Here is a 17,379-nt window from a genome sequence, read left to right as displayed (position 1 = left end):
TTTGATGACCTAAACACCGAAATGGAATTTGAGAGTCACTCTAGATTTCAACTTCCTCTTTGATTTCTCAACTCAGCAAAATTTGGGTCTGTGTGTCATCACGTACTTGATCTGATGTCTGTGTTTCCCTAAAATTCTGCTGTATAAAGCTGGCACAAAGGTCTGTGGTTCAGCATCAGACGAAGGAGGAGAACTTGAAAGAATTCCTGCTCTTGTTCAGCTGCTGCCGCTCCTCCTCACCCAGCAGAAGCATGAAGGTCTGTGTGGCTGCCTTCGCTGTTCTCCTCATCGCTGCCCTCTGCTCCCAGGCCCATTCTCAGCTTGGTAAGTCCTGTTTCTCTTCTGCCTTCCTGCAGCGCTCGGAGCTCTCACTCTCACTCTCACTGCGGTTCAGACTATGTCAAGGTTGGTTTCAGGTGTAGGAAGGCTTGTAGTGAGGGAGCCCATGAAACAGCCATAAACTTCAGTTGGTCTAGCTGAAGTATCTCAGGGGTCTTCCTTCTCTGAGATGCCCGTGAGCAGTGACAGCAAGGGGTGGAGCTGAGGGTCAGCTAACCCTATTGGGACTGCAGGAGAAGCCTTCAGATCCTCAGACACCGTCAGCGATGGGTTAGAGAATCATTCAAGTCTCTTCTTTCCTTCCAGATGGCGTCAACACCCCAACTTCCTGCTGCTTCAGCTATGTTTCCAAGCCAATCCCACGGAGCCTTGTGGTGAAGTACCAGCACACCAGCATCAAGTGCTCCTTGCCGGCTGTAATGTGAGTATGATTTTCGGGCAGATGTTCTATGTTCATGCAGAGAAACAACCCTATAGGATGAACGGATTTGGGAGGGAATCTTCAGGGCTCTTGTAATACAAATGTCAGGCATTTTTAACCCCTGGGTAAAAGACAATTATTCAAAAGTTCTCCACGTTCCCCTGTGGCCTCTAGAGGCCTTCAAAATACCTACAATAGGTAGCTTAAGAGAACAAGGACAGATTGATGTTTTGCAGACTCATGGAGAAGGTTCATGCTTGAGCCCTTGCTCTGGGTTCTTGCATCAGGGACTGACACAGCTTTCAGTTCCACGAGTAACTCAGCAGCAGGGGGTTGCGAAAGCATTCTCATGCAGCTCTCTTTGAGCGGGCAGCAAGAAAGCCGGGGTATCTTGAGCATTCCAGTAGGGGCAGACGGGGCCAGAGCCACAGCTGGGGTAAATGGGCATAGCTACACCTGCTGCGGATCTAACCTGCAAGCACACCACTAGCGAGAGTAACAAAGGGTGGGCAGGGGACAGACTGAGGAAGAAGAAGGGTTGCAGCAGTGATCCCCCTGGGTCGCTCAGATTAGGGATACACACCATTTTAGATGATCGCTGATACTCATTGCATGGGCATGGAGGAAGAAGTGAGTCAGCAGAAGGGATATGCATGGAACCAGGTGTGACGTTATTGACATTAATTGGGACCATATAGATCATTGTTGCAACCAAGGTCCTGTAGTGGCACCCAAATCTTGTATAAAGGGGGTCAAATGGGGTGTCTTAGACAAGGTCAGGGTTTACTGGTTATGATTATGCTGTCTATATGTGTGTATCAGTTTTGTAGTTGAAGTTATGAATCTTGGCACTATACTGTCTGTATGGCAAACTTATGCTATGCTTCTGGGTGACATCCCAGACAAGCTGGGATTAGCTCTGCCTAGCCTCCTTGATGGCCCATTAAGGACCATCAGCTATATAATGGACCCATGGAGAGAAGGCAGATACGCCTTGTAACTCAGCAAAGTATGCAGGAACTGGCCCATATGACTCCAGACTCCATGTTGCTGTAATTTTCCACAGTAAGAACAAAGAGGTGTTCTTACACCTGGAAAAGACTATAAAAGGCTGATGCCTCATCTCCATTTTGTCTTCAATCCTGCTTCATACCTCTGGAGGAACTTTACTACAAGCTGAAGCTTTGAACAAAGGACGGACACCCATCCCAGTGGGGGTGTATTCCAGAGACTTGATTTGAACCTGCAGTTTATTCCATCGCTGCTGCAAGCCTGAACCAAGAACTTTGCCATTACTGTATGTAATTGATTCCATTTAACCAATTCTAGCTCTCATCTCTATCTTTTTCCCTTTTATGAATAAACCTTTAGATTTTAGATTCTAAAGGATTGGTAACAGCGTGATTTGTGGGAAAGATCTGATTTGTATATTGACCTGGATCTGGGGCTTGGTCCTTTGGGATCGAGAGAACCCTTTTTGTGTATATTGGGATATTGGTTTTCATAGCCATTTATCCCCCATAACGAGCGGCACTGGTGGTGATACTGGGAAACTGGAGTGTCTAAGGAAATTGCTTATGAGGTTGCGGTTAGCCAGTGGGGTGAGACCGAAGTCCGCTTAGTCTGGCTGGTTTGGTTGCCTTAGAGGTAGAGAAACCCCAGCCTTGGGCTGTAACTGCCCTGTTTTAGCAATTTGTCCTGAGTTGGCACTCTCAGTTGGGTCCCGCCAGAACCGCATTGTCACACCAGGGTAGTGGCTCAGTGGGACCAGAATTTAGGAGGATGTCCCTTATGTCAAGGGCTGGACATTGCACCAGGGTAAGGTCACCTGCTGGGGTGAGGCCCCGGTGGTAAAGTCAAAGCTGGAGACGCTGATCCAGTGATTTTATCCCCATGATATCCAAGGTCGGAGGCAGCTTAAATCCCTCTGTCTGGGGGATGGTGCTACAGCTGAGTGACAGGCACTCGCTGTAACGTTATTGACCTGCTGCATTCTGATTGGCTGAGACAATAGGCCTGACATGTGCGGCAGTCAGTCACAGATCAGCTTCTCCACAGTAGGGTTCAGCGAAGGTTTCACCTTTAAAAAAGCAGAGTCCTCATTGGCTGATTATTCTTTAAAAATGCTCAGTGTTGTTGGCCAACACAGAATCCATCTGGTGTCCACGATCTGCTCTGCCGTAGCTTGTGTCCCAGGGGATCCACTTTCCTTCTTCTCCCTGTGAAGATTCTGAACCGAGTTTTTATCTCTGCAGCTTTACCACTAAAAAAGGCCGGGAAGTCTGCTCCGATCCCAATACACGATGGGTCCAGGAGTACATCAAGCACGTGAAACAAAACTGACGAGCCCCTGACGGCAACAGCTGCTGGCGACCGTCCCGAAAGCCCCTGAAGGTCGCGGGAGGCAATTGCTCCTCCCACAAAGAACTTATTTTAATATATTATTTGTAATGTTTATTTTTGAACTAGAACAACAATTTATTATATTTAAATTATTTGTGTTTAAGTTAAATCAATGTCAATTTTTTTTGATTGAACAAAATAAAAAAAGGCAATTGAAATCTTCGGCTGTGCCTGTTAATGAGGATTTAGGATTCAAGATCATAAAATGTGATGTGTTTGCACATATCTCTGGGCCTGCGCACCTTTGAATGCTCCGGGCTGTCTCTCTGAAGCTTTTGCAGGAGTGATCCCTGATCTGGGGGGATGAGGGTCTCAGCAGCATACCTCTGGTGATACCAATTTCCAATTAAAATAATCCAACCCCAACCTTTTACAGCTGGAAGTTAAAGGGATAAGGTTGAAAAACCAAGTTATATTTATAAAACAAGGGTGAAATTTGCCTGCAGTGGAGCAGTGTGGGGCCAGGGCTGGAGACACGAGTGAACAGCTCTAGTCAAAGATGGGGGAGGGAGTATGGCCTGGTGGTTAGAACACTGGCTCTGAACCTTTTCAATACTAGGCCCCCTCCCTGACTTAGCAACATGGGAAGGAGAGGGTGGTTGTGACCCCCTGATTCCTGTTCATGACACCCCCTCCCACGACTCAGGACCCCCAGTTGAGAACCAACAGGTGGGAGGAGCCACAGGCCTGGAACCCAGGTTGGGTAGCTCCTAGGCAGCTGCTGTGTCCATACTGCCACCTCTGGCAACTGGGAGAACTGCAAGCTATGAGTCCTACTGGCTCACGCCCCACCGGATGTCCCGCCCACAGAGGCCCTGACTGGCAGTGCCCATGGTGTTTCCTGATTGGCCCAGGCATGCTATATAAGGCATAGGGAAAACACCTGTAGGCTGCTGTGCAACTAGGGGGATCTCTGGCTTGGTGCTGTAACAGACCCTTCTGTGTGCTCCCGATACCGTGCCTTGTTCCTGGTCCCAGCCCTGCTCCTGGGTCCTGGCCCCAGCCCTGCTTCTGATACCTGGCCTTGTTCCTGGCCCCAGCCCTGCTCCTGGGTCCTGGCCCAGCCCTCCTTCTGATACCTGGCCTTGCTCCTCCTTCTGATACCTGGCCTTGCTCCTGGCCCCAGCCCTGCTCCTGGGTCCTGGCCCCAGCCCTCCTTCTGATACCCGGCCTTCCTCCTCCTTCCTGATTCTTGGCCCCAGCCCTGCTCCTGGGTCCTGGCCCCAGCCCTCCTTCTGATACCCGGCCTTGCTCCTCCTTCCTGATTCCTGGCCCCAGCCCTCCTTCTGATACCCAGCCTTGCTCCTCCTTCCTGATTCTTGGCCCCAGCCCTGCTCCTGGGTCCTGGCCCCAGCCCTCCTTCTGATACCTGGCCTTGCTCCTCCTTCCTGCTCTGCTCCTGACACCTTGCCCTGCCTTGGCTGACCTACTTGGCTCGGACCTGGTGCGGTTCATCAACTCTGACCTGTTCCAGTGGTGTGGACTGATGCTTCTGGCCTTAACCCTCGGGACTGAGTTTGCACCTTGCCTTCTTCTGTAACTTGTAGGCTAGAACTATGGCTGGCCGCCCGGACTCCTGGGTTCTAGTCCTGGCTCTGAAGGCTGGCAGATGGGTGGGTTTTATTGCCAGTCTATCACTGACTACCTGGGTGACCCTGGCTAGTTTATAACGGTGCATTGCTCTCTACGGGGCTGAATCACAGCTGCCTGACTGTGTGTCCGGGACTCCTCACTGCTAACAGCTATGGAATATTTTCCTTTGGCACCAGTGGTAGGGGCTGGTGCTTTTGCAGCAGGAAGCTCTGAGTTTTCGCTCCTCTGTGGCTGTGAAGTTCTGTGTGGCCCCAGCACCAGGGCCGGCTCCAGCATTTCTGCCGCCCCAAGCAAAAAAAAAAAAAAAAAAAAAAAAAAAGCCGCGATTGGCGGCGGCAGTTCAGCGGCAGGTCCTTCGCTCCTAGAGGGAGTGAGGGACCTGCCGCCCCCGAATTGCCGCAGGTGCCGCCCCCTCCCTTGGCTGCCCCAAGCACCTGCTTGTTAAGCTGGTGCCTGGAGCCGGCCTTGCCCAGCACGCAGCCTCATGAAACCCACCATGTTTTAGACACAGTGGCCGGATCAGTCACAGAGTAATTCCACGGAAGCTACTGGCATTATCCTAGGGATGACTTTACCCTGGTATAAATATAATCTCTGTCTATCTAGGAGCTACGCAGCTGTCCCCATGCTGCACCGCTTGTAACTTCCTGGGGACAGGAACCAGATTGCCCTGCTCCAAATGCATAGGCCCTCACCGCTGGAGTGAAAGGCAAATCTTCACTGCCTGCCCTCAGGACAGTGCTGCGACATGCAGCTGTGTAGCTCTGGTCCCATCCAGTAGGGGGCAGTTTGCACCTGGATTCCTGCCTAGGTCACTGGTGACATGTCAATGGGCTGTGTATTTACCTGGTTGCTATGGGGATTGCAGGCCACAGGAGTTGCACGTGGCAACAGACTTAACCCTTACAAGACCAGGCTCCCAGAGGGAAGCAGGTGAGTGTTCAGGGATGTGTAATTCTACACCCCTGGGCCAGGCACTGAACTTGAGACCTCTGAGTCCAAGCGCGGGACCTTCTACTGTCTGAGCTCAAAGACCCACCTCTGGTGGTCAAGGCTGTAGTAGACTCAGCAAGCTCTATATGGGGCCCAACCACTGCGAGACGGCAGGGGTGCTGGAGCTAGGGGCGCTGGCGGTGCTGGCTTGAAGTGGATTCCATCATACACAGGGTGTACAGTTTTGTTCAGTGGCTTTCAGCACCCCCGCTATAAAACCTGTTCCAACGCCCCTGTGAGACGGGGAGATGGGGACAGAGCTCCCCGCTGATTGGGTTACACATGCAAAGGGCTGGAGTCCTGCTGAGTGTCCGCCATGGATTTGGATCCAGATCCATTGGACATGGACATAAGTATTTCCCCGGAGGACACCTAGTGTAAGACTCAGCAATAGACACTTCCCTTATAGACACCAACGTGTCTCCCTTCCCCGTAAGGATCCAGCTAGCGCCTGCCTGGCACCTCCAGGAGTCAGAGAACAAAGCATTCAGAACCCAGCCGGGGCGCGTACAGGGGAGTGCAGGGTGGAGCGCTCCATGGGGACACCACTGCTAGGACCCCACGGTAGCTCCGTTGCTGGGGAAGGCGGATTTGCTGAGCCCCGGGACGCACGCGATGGGTGTTGCATCCCCATTGTGTGGTGTGGGCCCTGGGAGCTTGTCCCAAATGAGTCTCGGCTGGTGCTTGCCCTCCAGCCCTGGATGTCATAGTCTCATGGAGTCCCCTGTAGTCATTGATGGGTCATAGTCTGTTTTCACTGATCCGAGGTTCTTGGGGTCTGCAGTGTTTGGCCTCCTGTCAGCTGTGTCTTAGAAGTATTATTCTGGCAGCTGCATGGTCTTTGAGCTCCTTTGCTTTGTTTCATTAGCTGTTAGAAGCCAATTGGTTTCTAGTGCATAACATTTGTTCCTTATCTGCCCAGAGACCGAAGGGTTGGCTCTTTCAGTTAATAAAGGAAAAAGGCAGATTTGTTTTGCCGGCCCTGGATTGGGGTGTGATGTTTTTTAAATGTATTTAGAGCAATCGTAACTAAATATTGCTTTTTCCCTAGGTAAGACGGGGGTCTGGACCCCTGCCTCTGCCCTTCCCCCCCAGTGAATGCAAAGCCCCGGAATAATGAAATGACACGCCACAGCCGGACAGCACTGGGCAGCTACCAGGAGCTGGGGGAGAGCAGACCACAGACCGGTCTGAAGTGAGTATGTGATACCTTATACCTTAATAAGGTCACAGCCCCTGTCAGATCTACCTATCTGAGGTATTTATCTGGCCCCTTTCACCACGCTGTCTGAGCACCTCACATGCCTTCATTTAGTCTCACAACCTCGCACGGCAGGGCAGTGCTAAAATCCCTGTTATGCAGACAGGGAACCAAAGCTCAGAAAGACCAAGGGACTTGGCCAAGGTCACATAAGTAGTCTGTGTCAAAGCAGGGACTGGAACCTGTCTCCTGAGACCCAAGTGAGGGGCCTAACCTTCTCCCTAAGGGGAAGGGTGTGGGGAGAATGTGTAGGGAGCAGGAAAGGGGAACTGCTCCCACGAGTCTTTTCTCATTTCTCGCTACTGTAACTCTAGCACAGCTGGGTGGGTTGCCAGCTACAGAGATCAAACCTGGGACCTCGGGATCAGTATTCAATGAGCCTCTACCACCTGAGCTAAAGGACATGGCTTTTTTAGCTATGGCTGTAGCAGGCTCATCAATCTCCGGCTGACCTAGCCACTGGTAGATGGGGACAGAGCACATGCCAGGTGGATGTGGCTTTCGCTAGTAAAAGGAAAAAGATTCGGCGCTATTGACCAACCAGAACATTACTATTATTTGTATTACCGTAGAGCCTAGGAGCTGCACACCCGACTCGGGGCCCCCTTTTGCTAAGGCGCTGCATGATTTCCCCTGCCCCGAGGAGCTCACAGTCCAAGTAAACCACCCAATAACTCCTCCCGCAGGAGGGCCTGCCAGTGACGCGTGGCTTCTTGCACACAGGGTACGGGAGGGACCAGAAATGACCATCATGAGCCCTCCAGCCCCAGAGGAGAGACCTTTCCCCAGACATCACCAAAATCACACCAGATAAGGCCTCCCCTGCCTTTGTGTGGGGTTGAGACTAATGACGTCTGGGGTAAATGCGGAGGTAGGCAGCCAGTCCCGGTCAAGGGAGCCTCTTCCTCCAACAACCAGCTTGAGGGTGATTTCCGGATGGGGCCTAGTTGGAGATGCAGGAACCTCCATGGGAGAGGTGGGAGTTTTCAATTGTCCAGACCAGGCACCTCGAGAGCTCAGAGTCCCATTGTGCCAGGTGCTGTACAAACAAACCGCAAGAGACAGGCCCTGCCCCATAGCATGTACAATCTAAACAAGCAAAGGGTGGAAGGAGACTGAGCTCCCTTTTACAGGTGGGAAAAACGAAGGGATTAACGGATTTGCCCAAGGACACAGATGCCGTCTGTAGCAGAGGCAGGAATTGAACCCACCTCCCAGCCTACCTCTTTAAGCTAGGACTAGCCAACTCTTCAAAGCTACCCCTATGAATCCAACTAGAATCCAATAGTGTAGTCACGGCACAATGGCTTCCCAGGAGCTGATTGAAAGCAGCCTTCAATTACCTGAGGGGGGGTTCCAAAGAGGATGGAGGTAGGCTGTTCTCAGAGGTGGCAGATGACAGAACAAGGAGCAATGGTCTCAAGTTGCAGTGGGGGAGGTCTAGGTTGGATATTAGGAAAAACTTTTTCACTGGGAGGGTGGTGAAGTACTGGAATGGGTTACCTAGGGAGGTGGTGGAATCTCCTTCCTTAGAGGTTTTTAAGGCCCGGCTTGACAAAGCCCTGGCTGGGATGATTTAGTTGGGAATTGGTCCTGCTTTGAGCAGAGGGTTGGACTAGATGACCTCCTGAAGTCTCTTCCAACCCTAATCTTCTATGATTCTATGAAACCCTCCTTGTTTTTTGCAGCGCTCCTGAAATGAACCGCCGGGCCCTGAAGCTGAAGGAGGAGGGTGAGAATAAACTCCCTTGCGGTGGGCTGTAGCAGGGGCAACGCGAGCGCATCCCTGGGCAGTGGCACTCGCTGTGAGCCATGCTGGGGAGCCAGAGGAAGGGGTCCATGCATGGGGCCGGCCTTCCCCTCTGGGAGGGAACTGCTGTTGTAACGGAGACCATGCCGGGGAAGGGAAGGGCGCAGGCCGTGGGTGACAGTGAACAAAGGGAAGGGGCAGGGGGAGCAGAGGGTAAAGCAAGGGGAAGGCACATTACAGTGCAGAGCAGTGGCTGCAGAGGCCAGAGACAGTGATTTAGGGAGCTCCAAAACGGGCCAGATTATTCCCCCTGGGACAGGCGGGGACCTAGATCTGGGATGTGGGGGTGTTGGGGGAGCTCCAGAGCCGTTGGGGGTGGCCAGGGGGCTCTGGGTTGGCTGTGAGGAGGGGATCCAGATCTGGTGTGGATGGGTATTGGAGAAGCTCTGGATCCATTGGGGAGATCTAGGGGGCTCTGGGTTGGATGTGAGTCCATGATGTACTGCACCCAGCGCCAGTATTAGCACTGATAAGTAACAATCCCCCACGGGGACGTGTATCTCACCCTCTACGCAGCACACCCTGGGTACTGGTGAGCTTACCTGTCCACATTCCTATCAACACATCCCGCTGCTCTTTCCACGCTGCTGTTTGACTCCATCTGACAGCCCCACTGAGCCCCTGCGTCCCAGCCAGCCGGGGAGTGGGCAGGCCTCGGCAATCCATCAGCGTGATTCCCGCGTTGGCCGGCGGGAGTCGCTGTTCGTCCCTGGTAGCTGCTCCCCACCCCAGGATGGCTGTGCCAGGACTGCTGTGCCCAGGAGCAGCCTGTCTGATTCAGCGGCGTCTCCTTTCCCTCCCCTGCAGAGTGCGGGCTCTGCCACCGGGCTGACTCCGACCCCGACACCTATGGGCAGAAATGCCAGCGGGGTAAGCTGTGTGTGCACGAGAACTGCCTGGTGAGTAGCTCTCCCTTTCCCCGGGGGCTGATGGTTCTCCCGAGGGGCCGGGCTGATCCGCCTGCATCTCAATGACCCATTCGACGAGACTCCCACCACTCACCTCGCAGGGTCCCGGGGTGGAGTCCTGGCCCCACTGACATCCATGGCAAACCTCCCCCAGAGCCAAGTTTTCACCTGCTATTATTATACTGCACCTCCTTGGGCCACCGCTCAACGCTCCTGCTTGGGTGCATTCAGCCCTTTCCTGGATCCCGCAGCACAGAGAGATGGCTGCTCCCTTGTGATCGTCTCTAGGCTGCCCTCCTGTGTGCCAGAGAACGTCCCGGAGTTAATCCCTTTTTGAACTAGAGCAGATCTCATGGAAACGTGTGCAATCTTGGTTTTAAAATTCCCAGGCATGGAGAGTCCATCCCAGAGCCTGGGAAGTTGCTCTGTTCATCTGACCTCACTAATTCATCCAGCCAGCCCATTGGCTGCTTTTCTCTGCATCACCCCCAGTTTGCCTCTCTCTGCCTGATGCTGGGCTGCCCTGACCTGGCTGTTGCATTCCAGCTGTGATCTCGCTGTGGCTGTACGGAGAGGAACGGCCATCTCTTTGTGCTGTGACCCCAGACCTTTGTATAATGCTGGCTGGCTTCTCCTGCTCTGAGCTCTTGCTCCTCACGGTCATTCCTAGACCTTCATTGTCCTCATGAGCGGCTTTGCTCAGACGTGGCTGTCACATGAGTTTCTAGGTGCAGCCCGTACCGTCCTTGGAAACATGCATTACAGACCCGTCAGTGACTGCCAACCCGAAGGGTAAAGGACCCTATTTAGCACCAGGCCGCCTGGCCTCCTAGAATTTCTGCCCAACTTGTTCTGCTGCCCATTATTATTATGACCCCTTGTCGCCAGCTGCCTGTTTTCACGCCCAAGCCGATTCAAGTGGATTTTTGAATGGCGCGGCACCGAATCGAAGGATTTGTCGAATGCAGGCTAGGACAGCAATCCCTTCTTGTCACTGCCTCGGTAATTACATTGAAAGTGAGCCCAAAGTCACTAGTTAACCCCTTCCTTTCCAGTGCAGGGTTTTTACCAGGGCCGGCTCCAGGCACAAGCCGACCCAGCACGTGCTTGGGGCGGCACCTTGGAAGGGGCGGCCAATCTTGGGGTGGCGCGGGCGCTCGGGGTTTTTTGGTTTTTTTGGTTCGGTGGGGCGGCGCTCGAGGTTTTTTGTTTGTTTGTTTTTGTTTCAGCGGCGCAGCACGGGGGGGCGGGGGCTTCGGCGGCGTGACGCTGGCGGGGCGGGGGTTGGCGCGGCGCGGCACTCGGATTTTGGGCGGCCCGGCGCGGCCCGGCGCTCGGGGTTTGGGCGGCATGGCGCTTGGCGGGGGGGGGGGGGGGGTGGGCGGTGTGGCGTGGCGCTCGGGGGGGTTGGGCGGTGCGGCGCTCCTGGGGGCAGGGGTTTCGCCGGCCCGGCCCGGCACAGCGCTCGGGGGGAGGCGGGGGTTTTGGCGGCGCAGCACTGGGGGCGGGGGGTTCGGTGGCCCAGTGCGGCACTGGGGGGGGGGCAGGGGTTTTGGTGGTGCGGCGCTCGGGGGGGGGGCGGGGGTTTCGGCAGCGCGGCGCGCTCGGGGGGGGGCGGGTGTTACGGCGGGACAGCGCTCTTTTTTTTTTGCCTGGAGCGGCAAAAAAGTTAGAGCCGGCCCTGGTTTTTACTCTTCATCACAGATCTGTTTTCTAGGGTGACCAGGGAAAATTTTCAAAAATGCCTGAGTGCTTTAGCATCATAGACTCATAGACTTTAAGGTCAGAAGGGACCATTATGATCATCTAGTCTGACCTCATGCACAACGCAGGCCACAGAATCTCACCCACCCACTTCTGTAACAAACCCCTGACCTACATTGAAAGGCACCCAAACCTCCTGATTTGTTCCTCACAGGCACGCAAAGCCGCTTATTGCTCGTGGTTGCATCTATCCTCTTGACGCTTACCAACTTCCTCACATTTGCCCCCTTGCATAACTGGGATTTAAATTAGATTTACCACACAGAAACTGTCAGGGTTGCTCCCGGTACCCTTTTTCGAAGGTCAGTGTCATGTACATGGTAGATGGCAGGGCTGCTACTAGCAGGTCAGGCTTCTGCATCAGATATAGACTGAGGCCAGAGCTTCCTTCTCAGAGAGAGCCACCAGTTGTGTTCGCAGGAGGACCCTTTAATGCTCAGGCAGGTTGGCCGGAGGTTAGCCCTAGATAAGGTATGTCCCACACAGCGCCACCTAGCTGCTGACCAGTCTCACACAGGTTAGCATTCCAGGACAACCAGCACCCTCTTTGCTTTCCTCCGAACTTCAGACTGGGCCAGCTCCAGACTTTTCAATCCCGGGACTCTGAAATGAGCCCCGAAGGGCAGAGACTCTCCGAATGAGGGACACCCCTCGAAATGAAGGACGTCGCATTTTCAGCTGAACGCACTGTTTTATTAAAAATATATAATGAGATCCAGAGATCCTGGATCTTCTTATAATGAACTTAAACAGCATCAGATTGTTAAGTGTCCCGGCTCACCTGGGAGAAGTCCCCTCAGCACGGCTCCCTTTCCTCCCTGTTCTCCCATCCAGCTGAGATGCAGTGGTGCTTTTGACGGGTGCAGAAGTTGCTGCAGTGAAGCCTTAGACCCCTTGCAAATCCCAGGCTTACTAGCCGTTAAGCAGCTCAGCTCATTTAGAGTCGTTAATTAGAGCTGGGGGGGGGGGGGGGGTTATTCTGACCAAAAAATAAATTCATCGGGAAATGCTGATATGTTGAATGGAAACTTTTTGTGGCGACTTCTTGTGGTTTGGGGTGAAAATGTGGCTAAGGAGGTTTCTCAGGTCCAGGCTGGAATTTCTGGGGACGAGAGAGAGGTTACAGTGTGCCAATGCTCCTGTGTTCCAGTACCACGCCAGCGGGCTGGTCCAGAGGGGGAAGGATGAGGAGGGATTTTACGGGTTCCTGTATCCGGACATCAGGCAGGAATTGAAGCGGGCAGTTCAGAAGGTGAGGCCGAGCCATGCTGTATTATTATTATTATCTAGCATGGTTATTACAGTAGTGCCTAGAGACCAGCCAAGAGCGGGAACAAACCCAGGGGAGTAGCTGGTCCCCAGGAGTGATAGACCTATCTCATAGAACTGGAAGGGACCTTGAAAGGTCATCAAGTCCAGCCCCCTGCCTTCACTAGCAGGACCAAGTACTGATTTTGCCCCAGATCCCCAAGTGGCCCCCTCAAGGATTGAACTCACAACCCTGGGCTTGGCAGGCCAATGCTCAAACCACTGAGCTATCCCTCCCCCCTAATTAGTGTACCGACTAACTAGACAGGACAGGCCCAGGGTGGGGGGAGGGGTATCACACACAAGCAGAGAGAACAATGTGATGGTGGCAAATGTCGTGGGGGCTGGAGTTAGTTGGGAGGGGATTCGCTACACAGGGAAGGGAGAGAGGTGGGGGTCCAAGCAGGGGAAGAGGAGGAGGCTCTGGGTAGGGTTGCCAGGTGTCCGGTTTTCGACCAGAACACCTGGTGGAAAAGGGACTGTGGCGGCGGTGCTGACTGGGCCATTTAAAGTCCGGAGGCTGGGGCTGGCAGGCTCCCTACCTGGCTCCACGCGGCTCCTGGAAGCAGCTGGCATGTCCCTACAGCCCCTAGGCACAGGGGTGGCCAGGGGGGCTCTGTGTGCTCCCCCCGCCCCGAGTGCTGGCTCCGCAGCTCCCATTGGCCGGGAACTGCAGCCAATGGGAGCTGTTGGGGCAGCACCTACCGCTGGGGACAGTGCACAGAGCTGCCTGGCCACGCCTCCACCTAGGAACCAAGGGACATGTCGCCGCTTCTGGGAGCCGCCTGAGGTGAGCGCCGCCCGGAGCCCTCACCCCCTCCCACGCCCCAAGCCCCTGCCTCAGCCCAGTGAAAATGAGTGAGTGAGGGTGGGGGAGAGTGAGCGACAGAGGGAGGGGAGATGGAGTGAGTGGGGCGGGGCCTTGGGGAAGGGGCAGGGCCTTGGGGAAGGGGCAAGGCAGGGGGCGGGGCAAGTGTGTTCGGTTTTGTATGATTAGAAAGTTGGAACCCTAGTTGCAAGGGGCAGGTGTGCAGAGAGACTGAGGTAGGACATGGGCCCCTGGCTCCCAGCCCTCCTTCCAGCACAGGAGCTAGTGTGATGCTAGCCGAGCAAACGCTGTCTGACAACACATATGTTGGCTGGAAAATGCTGAGTTGACAAAACCACAGTGTTTGGTGGGAACGTCTCCATGTCACCCACATATTGGACGGGCAATTATCAAAATGTTTCATTTCGACTCTCCTGGTTTGACTTTTGTTAATGGCTAAGCTGGGCTGGGGAGGTCCCTTCCAGTCCTATATTTCTGTGACCCTACAATATAATCTAAGAGTGGCAAGGAAATCTTTTTGGAAGATTTTGTTTTGCGAATGATTCTGAGATTTCGACTCCCCCTCCCAATCTGGGACAAAATGCTGTTTAGAAATCTCAGCATTCCCGGGGGGAGAGGTAGCCTCTTTTCCCCCCAGCTCTGTGTGACATTCCCACCCCGAGACTCTTTGTGATCTCCACGGATTCCCTAGCATGGCAGGGACAGTGATCCCCCAGGTGTGGATGTAGGACATGAAGCCGGTTGGAGGATTCCCTTAGTCTCCAAAGGGCTGTGGCGGGGACCTTGGGAGCTGCTGCCTGTTCTGCTCACCGTCCCGTTGTTTCCAGACCTGCTGTGTGTGTGGCTGCAAAGGGGCGTCCATCGCCTGCCAGGGCAGGAAGTGCTCCAAGAACTTCCATTTCCCCTGCGGCTCCGAGAGAGGCTGCATCTATCAGTTCTTCGGGGAGTTTAAGTAAGTGTGGCTGCAAAGTCTCTGGTTGGAAGCCTACTTAGCACCTCTCGGAGCGAAGGGCTCTGTCAGCTTTTGCAGGGGACACAACACACCGGTCAAAAACACCCCTGGGGTAGCGGGTGTCTTGTGAAAATGCTGGTGACAGCACAACTGTGGGGCACAGGGGCCCTTCCAGGCCTTCCCTGGCACCAGGGGGGAGGCAGAGCCCTGTAGCTGGCATTACAGGGGCAAACCAAGGGATGGCTCCAGTACTGAGAGACTCCGATATCAGGAGCAGCCTTCAAAGGCCTGGCACGGATTCCGAGTGTAGGGGTTGGAAAATCTTTGGTTTTTTCCCCCTCTTTTCCAAAAGAATACAATTGCAGCCAAACTCCCTGGGTGTGTGGATTCTTGGCACCAGTGCTTGCCCCTGCACCAGAGGCACAAGGAGATTAAGAGCTCTAAAATGCTGCAACCGCTCCCAGTTGCCAGGTGTCCAGTTTTCGAGCAGACCACCCGGTCGTAAAGGGACCCTGGCAGCTCTGGTCAGCACTACTGACTGGGCCGCTAAACGTCCGCTAAACGTCCGGTTGGTGGCACAGGCAGGCTCCCTAACGGCTCCGCGCGACTCTCGGGAAGCTGCTGCCATCTCCCTCTGGCTCCTAGGCCAGGAACTGCGGCCAACGGGAGCTGAGGAGGCGGTGCCTGCAGGGAGCCACGTGGTTGCGCCTCTGCTTAGGAGCCGGAGGGAGATGCCAGCAGTTTCCCGGGAGCCACCTGAGATAAGCGCTGCCTGGAACCTGCACCCTGCACCCCCTCCTGCACCTCAACCCCCTTCCCCAGCCCGGAGCCCACTCCTGCACCCTGAACCCCTCATCTCCGGCCCCACCCCAGAGCCCCTACCAGTACCCGCAGCTGGAGTCCTCACCGCCACTCCCCGCCGCACCCCAACCTCCTGCCCCACCCCGGTGAAAATGAGCGTGTGAGCGAGGGTGGGGGAGAGCGAGGGATGAAGGGAGGGGCAGGGGCGAAAGTAACTTAGATGACTTACCAGTACGCAGAGCAGCTGGGGTCCTGGGCAAGGCAGGGGTGGCGCTTGGCCCCTGGAAAGGGCAGGGCCTCGGGCGAAAGGGGCAAGGCCTCAGGTGGAAAGGTGGGGACTGGGGCCAAAATCCCCCAGCCAGCCCTTCAGCGCTGCCCGGCCCGCGCCACCCAGAGCTTCAGATTTAAAGGGCCCGGGGCTCCCGGACACTGCTGCCACTACCATGCCTGCGGCTGGAGCCCTGGGCCCTTTAAATCGCTGCCGGGAACCCAGGGCCCTTTTAAATCGCCAGGCCCCAGGGCAGCTGCCACTTTTGCCCCCCCATCAGCGGCCCTGCCGGTACAGTCAACACTTTCTTGCCAGAACACCATACTGGACTGTACCGGCTTCCTTTAACCTTTGGGGAGGGGGATGGAGTGAGTGGGGGAGCATGACCTCATAAAAGGGGCGGGGCAGGGGTGTTCGGTTTTCTGCAAATAGAAAGTTGGCCACCCTACTCCCAGAGCAGTGGAGCTGCCACTGCAGCCCGTGGCCTCTGCAGCCCCAGGCATGATCTAGTGACTGTAGCACCTATCGGCTCTGTCCTCGTGCTGTCCCTATCCCAGATCCTTCTGCTGGAAGCACCGGCCAGTGCAGCGAGTGAGACGGCGGCAGCAGCAGGCGGAAACCATCTGCATCATCTGCTTGGAGTCCATGCCAGGCAAACCCTCCCACAGCGCCATGGTGTGCCCGGCTTGCAAGCACGCCTGGTTCCACCGAGGCTGCATCCAGGTGCGAATCCTTTTCCCGCGCTGGTTCCTGGGGGTGGGTTGGAAACCCCACGGCCACGAAAACCTTCGAGCCAAACCATGCGCGAGCTGTAGCTGTTAGATGTTCCCTCACTGATATTAATGTTTGGGGACAGTCCCTGGGGGCGCGGCCTGAGGTATCTGCCTGGCTGCTGCAGGAGGAGGGCTCAGCGAGTATTTATGGAGCAGTTCTAGGATCACAAGCCCTATTCAGGGTCCCTGGGCCCCCACAAAGTCCAGCAGTGGGGGAGGCTCGAACCCCTATCTGGAGAAACACTTTGGCAAAGGGCCAGAGCAAGGGTGGGGTGAAAGCCACCTAGGACCCAGAGTGAACCCTTCTTCCGGCAGCCGCCTACTATCACCCCCATATCCACCCTGAGCAGCAGCTCCTCTCCACTGCGTGAATCAGGCCCCACTGCTCTGCGGGCTATGGGCTGTCGGGCTGGTACAGGAGGGGCAGAGCCAGCTCCCCTACTTGGAAGGTAACTTCCAGGATGATTTTCTACCCTTCCGGCAGCCCATTTACTACCCTAGAGCTCGACTCGTGGGGCTGGGAACCTGCACCACCACCTCCTGCTCCGGGGGATTTTCTCATTCCCGGTCTCGTTTCGTCCGCGAGCAGCACTTGCCGACACGAGCTAGTTGCGTGTTGCTTTTGCTCTTTGCTAGTCAATGGCTCATTCACAGCCCTGTCTCCCCAAGCTGGGTTTACGCCTCTTTCCTCTGCAGGAATGTGATCTCTGCTCCCCGGTTTGTGTCTATCCCGCAGGGACACGCTCTCCGCGCTGCCTTGTACCATTTCCGATGCCCCAGGTGCCGGGACATGGGGACATTCCAAAGAGAGATGTTTCGAATGGGCATCAAAATCCCTGACAGGTCGGTTCCCTTTGTACCTTCACAAAGAGCAACTCATAGAATCTCAGGGTTGGAAGGGACCTCAGGAGGTCATCTAGTCCAACCCCCTGCTCAAAGCAGGACCAATCCCCAAC

The 17,379-nt window shown here is 55.0% G+C and overlaps 1 protein-coding gene across 1 annotated transcript; it reads left to right on the top strand.

Moving 5' to 3' along the window:
- Positions 1 to 251: 251 nt before the first annotated feature.
- LOC135890953 (C-C motif chemokine 3-like) lies at positions 252 to 3,103 on the top strand. The gene is made up of 3 exons (XM_065418432.1): positions 252 to 324; positions 646 to 760; positions 3,016 to 3,103. The coding sequence occupies exons 1-3, from the start codon at positions 252 to 254 to the stop codon at positions 3,101 to 3,103; spliced, it is 276 nt and encodes a 91-aa protein (XP_065274504.1).
- Positions 3,104 to 17,379: the final 14,276 nt, after the last annotated feature.

This window comes from Emys orbicularis, chromosome 17, assembly GCF_028017835.1.
Source record: "Emys orbicularis isolate rEmyOrb1 chromosome 17, rEmyOrb1.hap1, whole genome shotgun sequence".
Taxonomy (NCBI): domain Eukaryota; kingdom Metazoa; phylum Chordata; order Testudines; family Emydidae; genus Emys; species Emys orbicularis.
The sequence above is the reverse complement of the archived record's forward strand: the minus strand, read 5'-3'. Positions and strand labels throughout refer to the sequence as shown.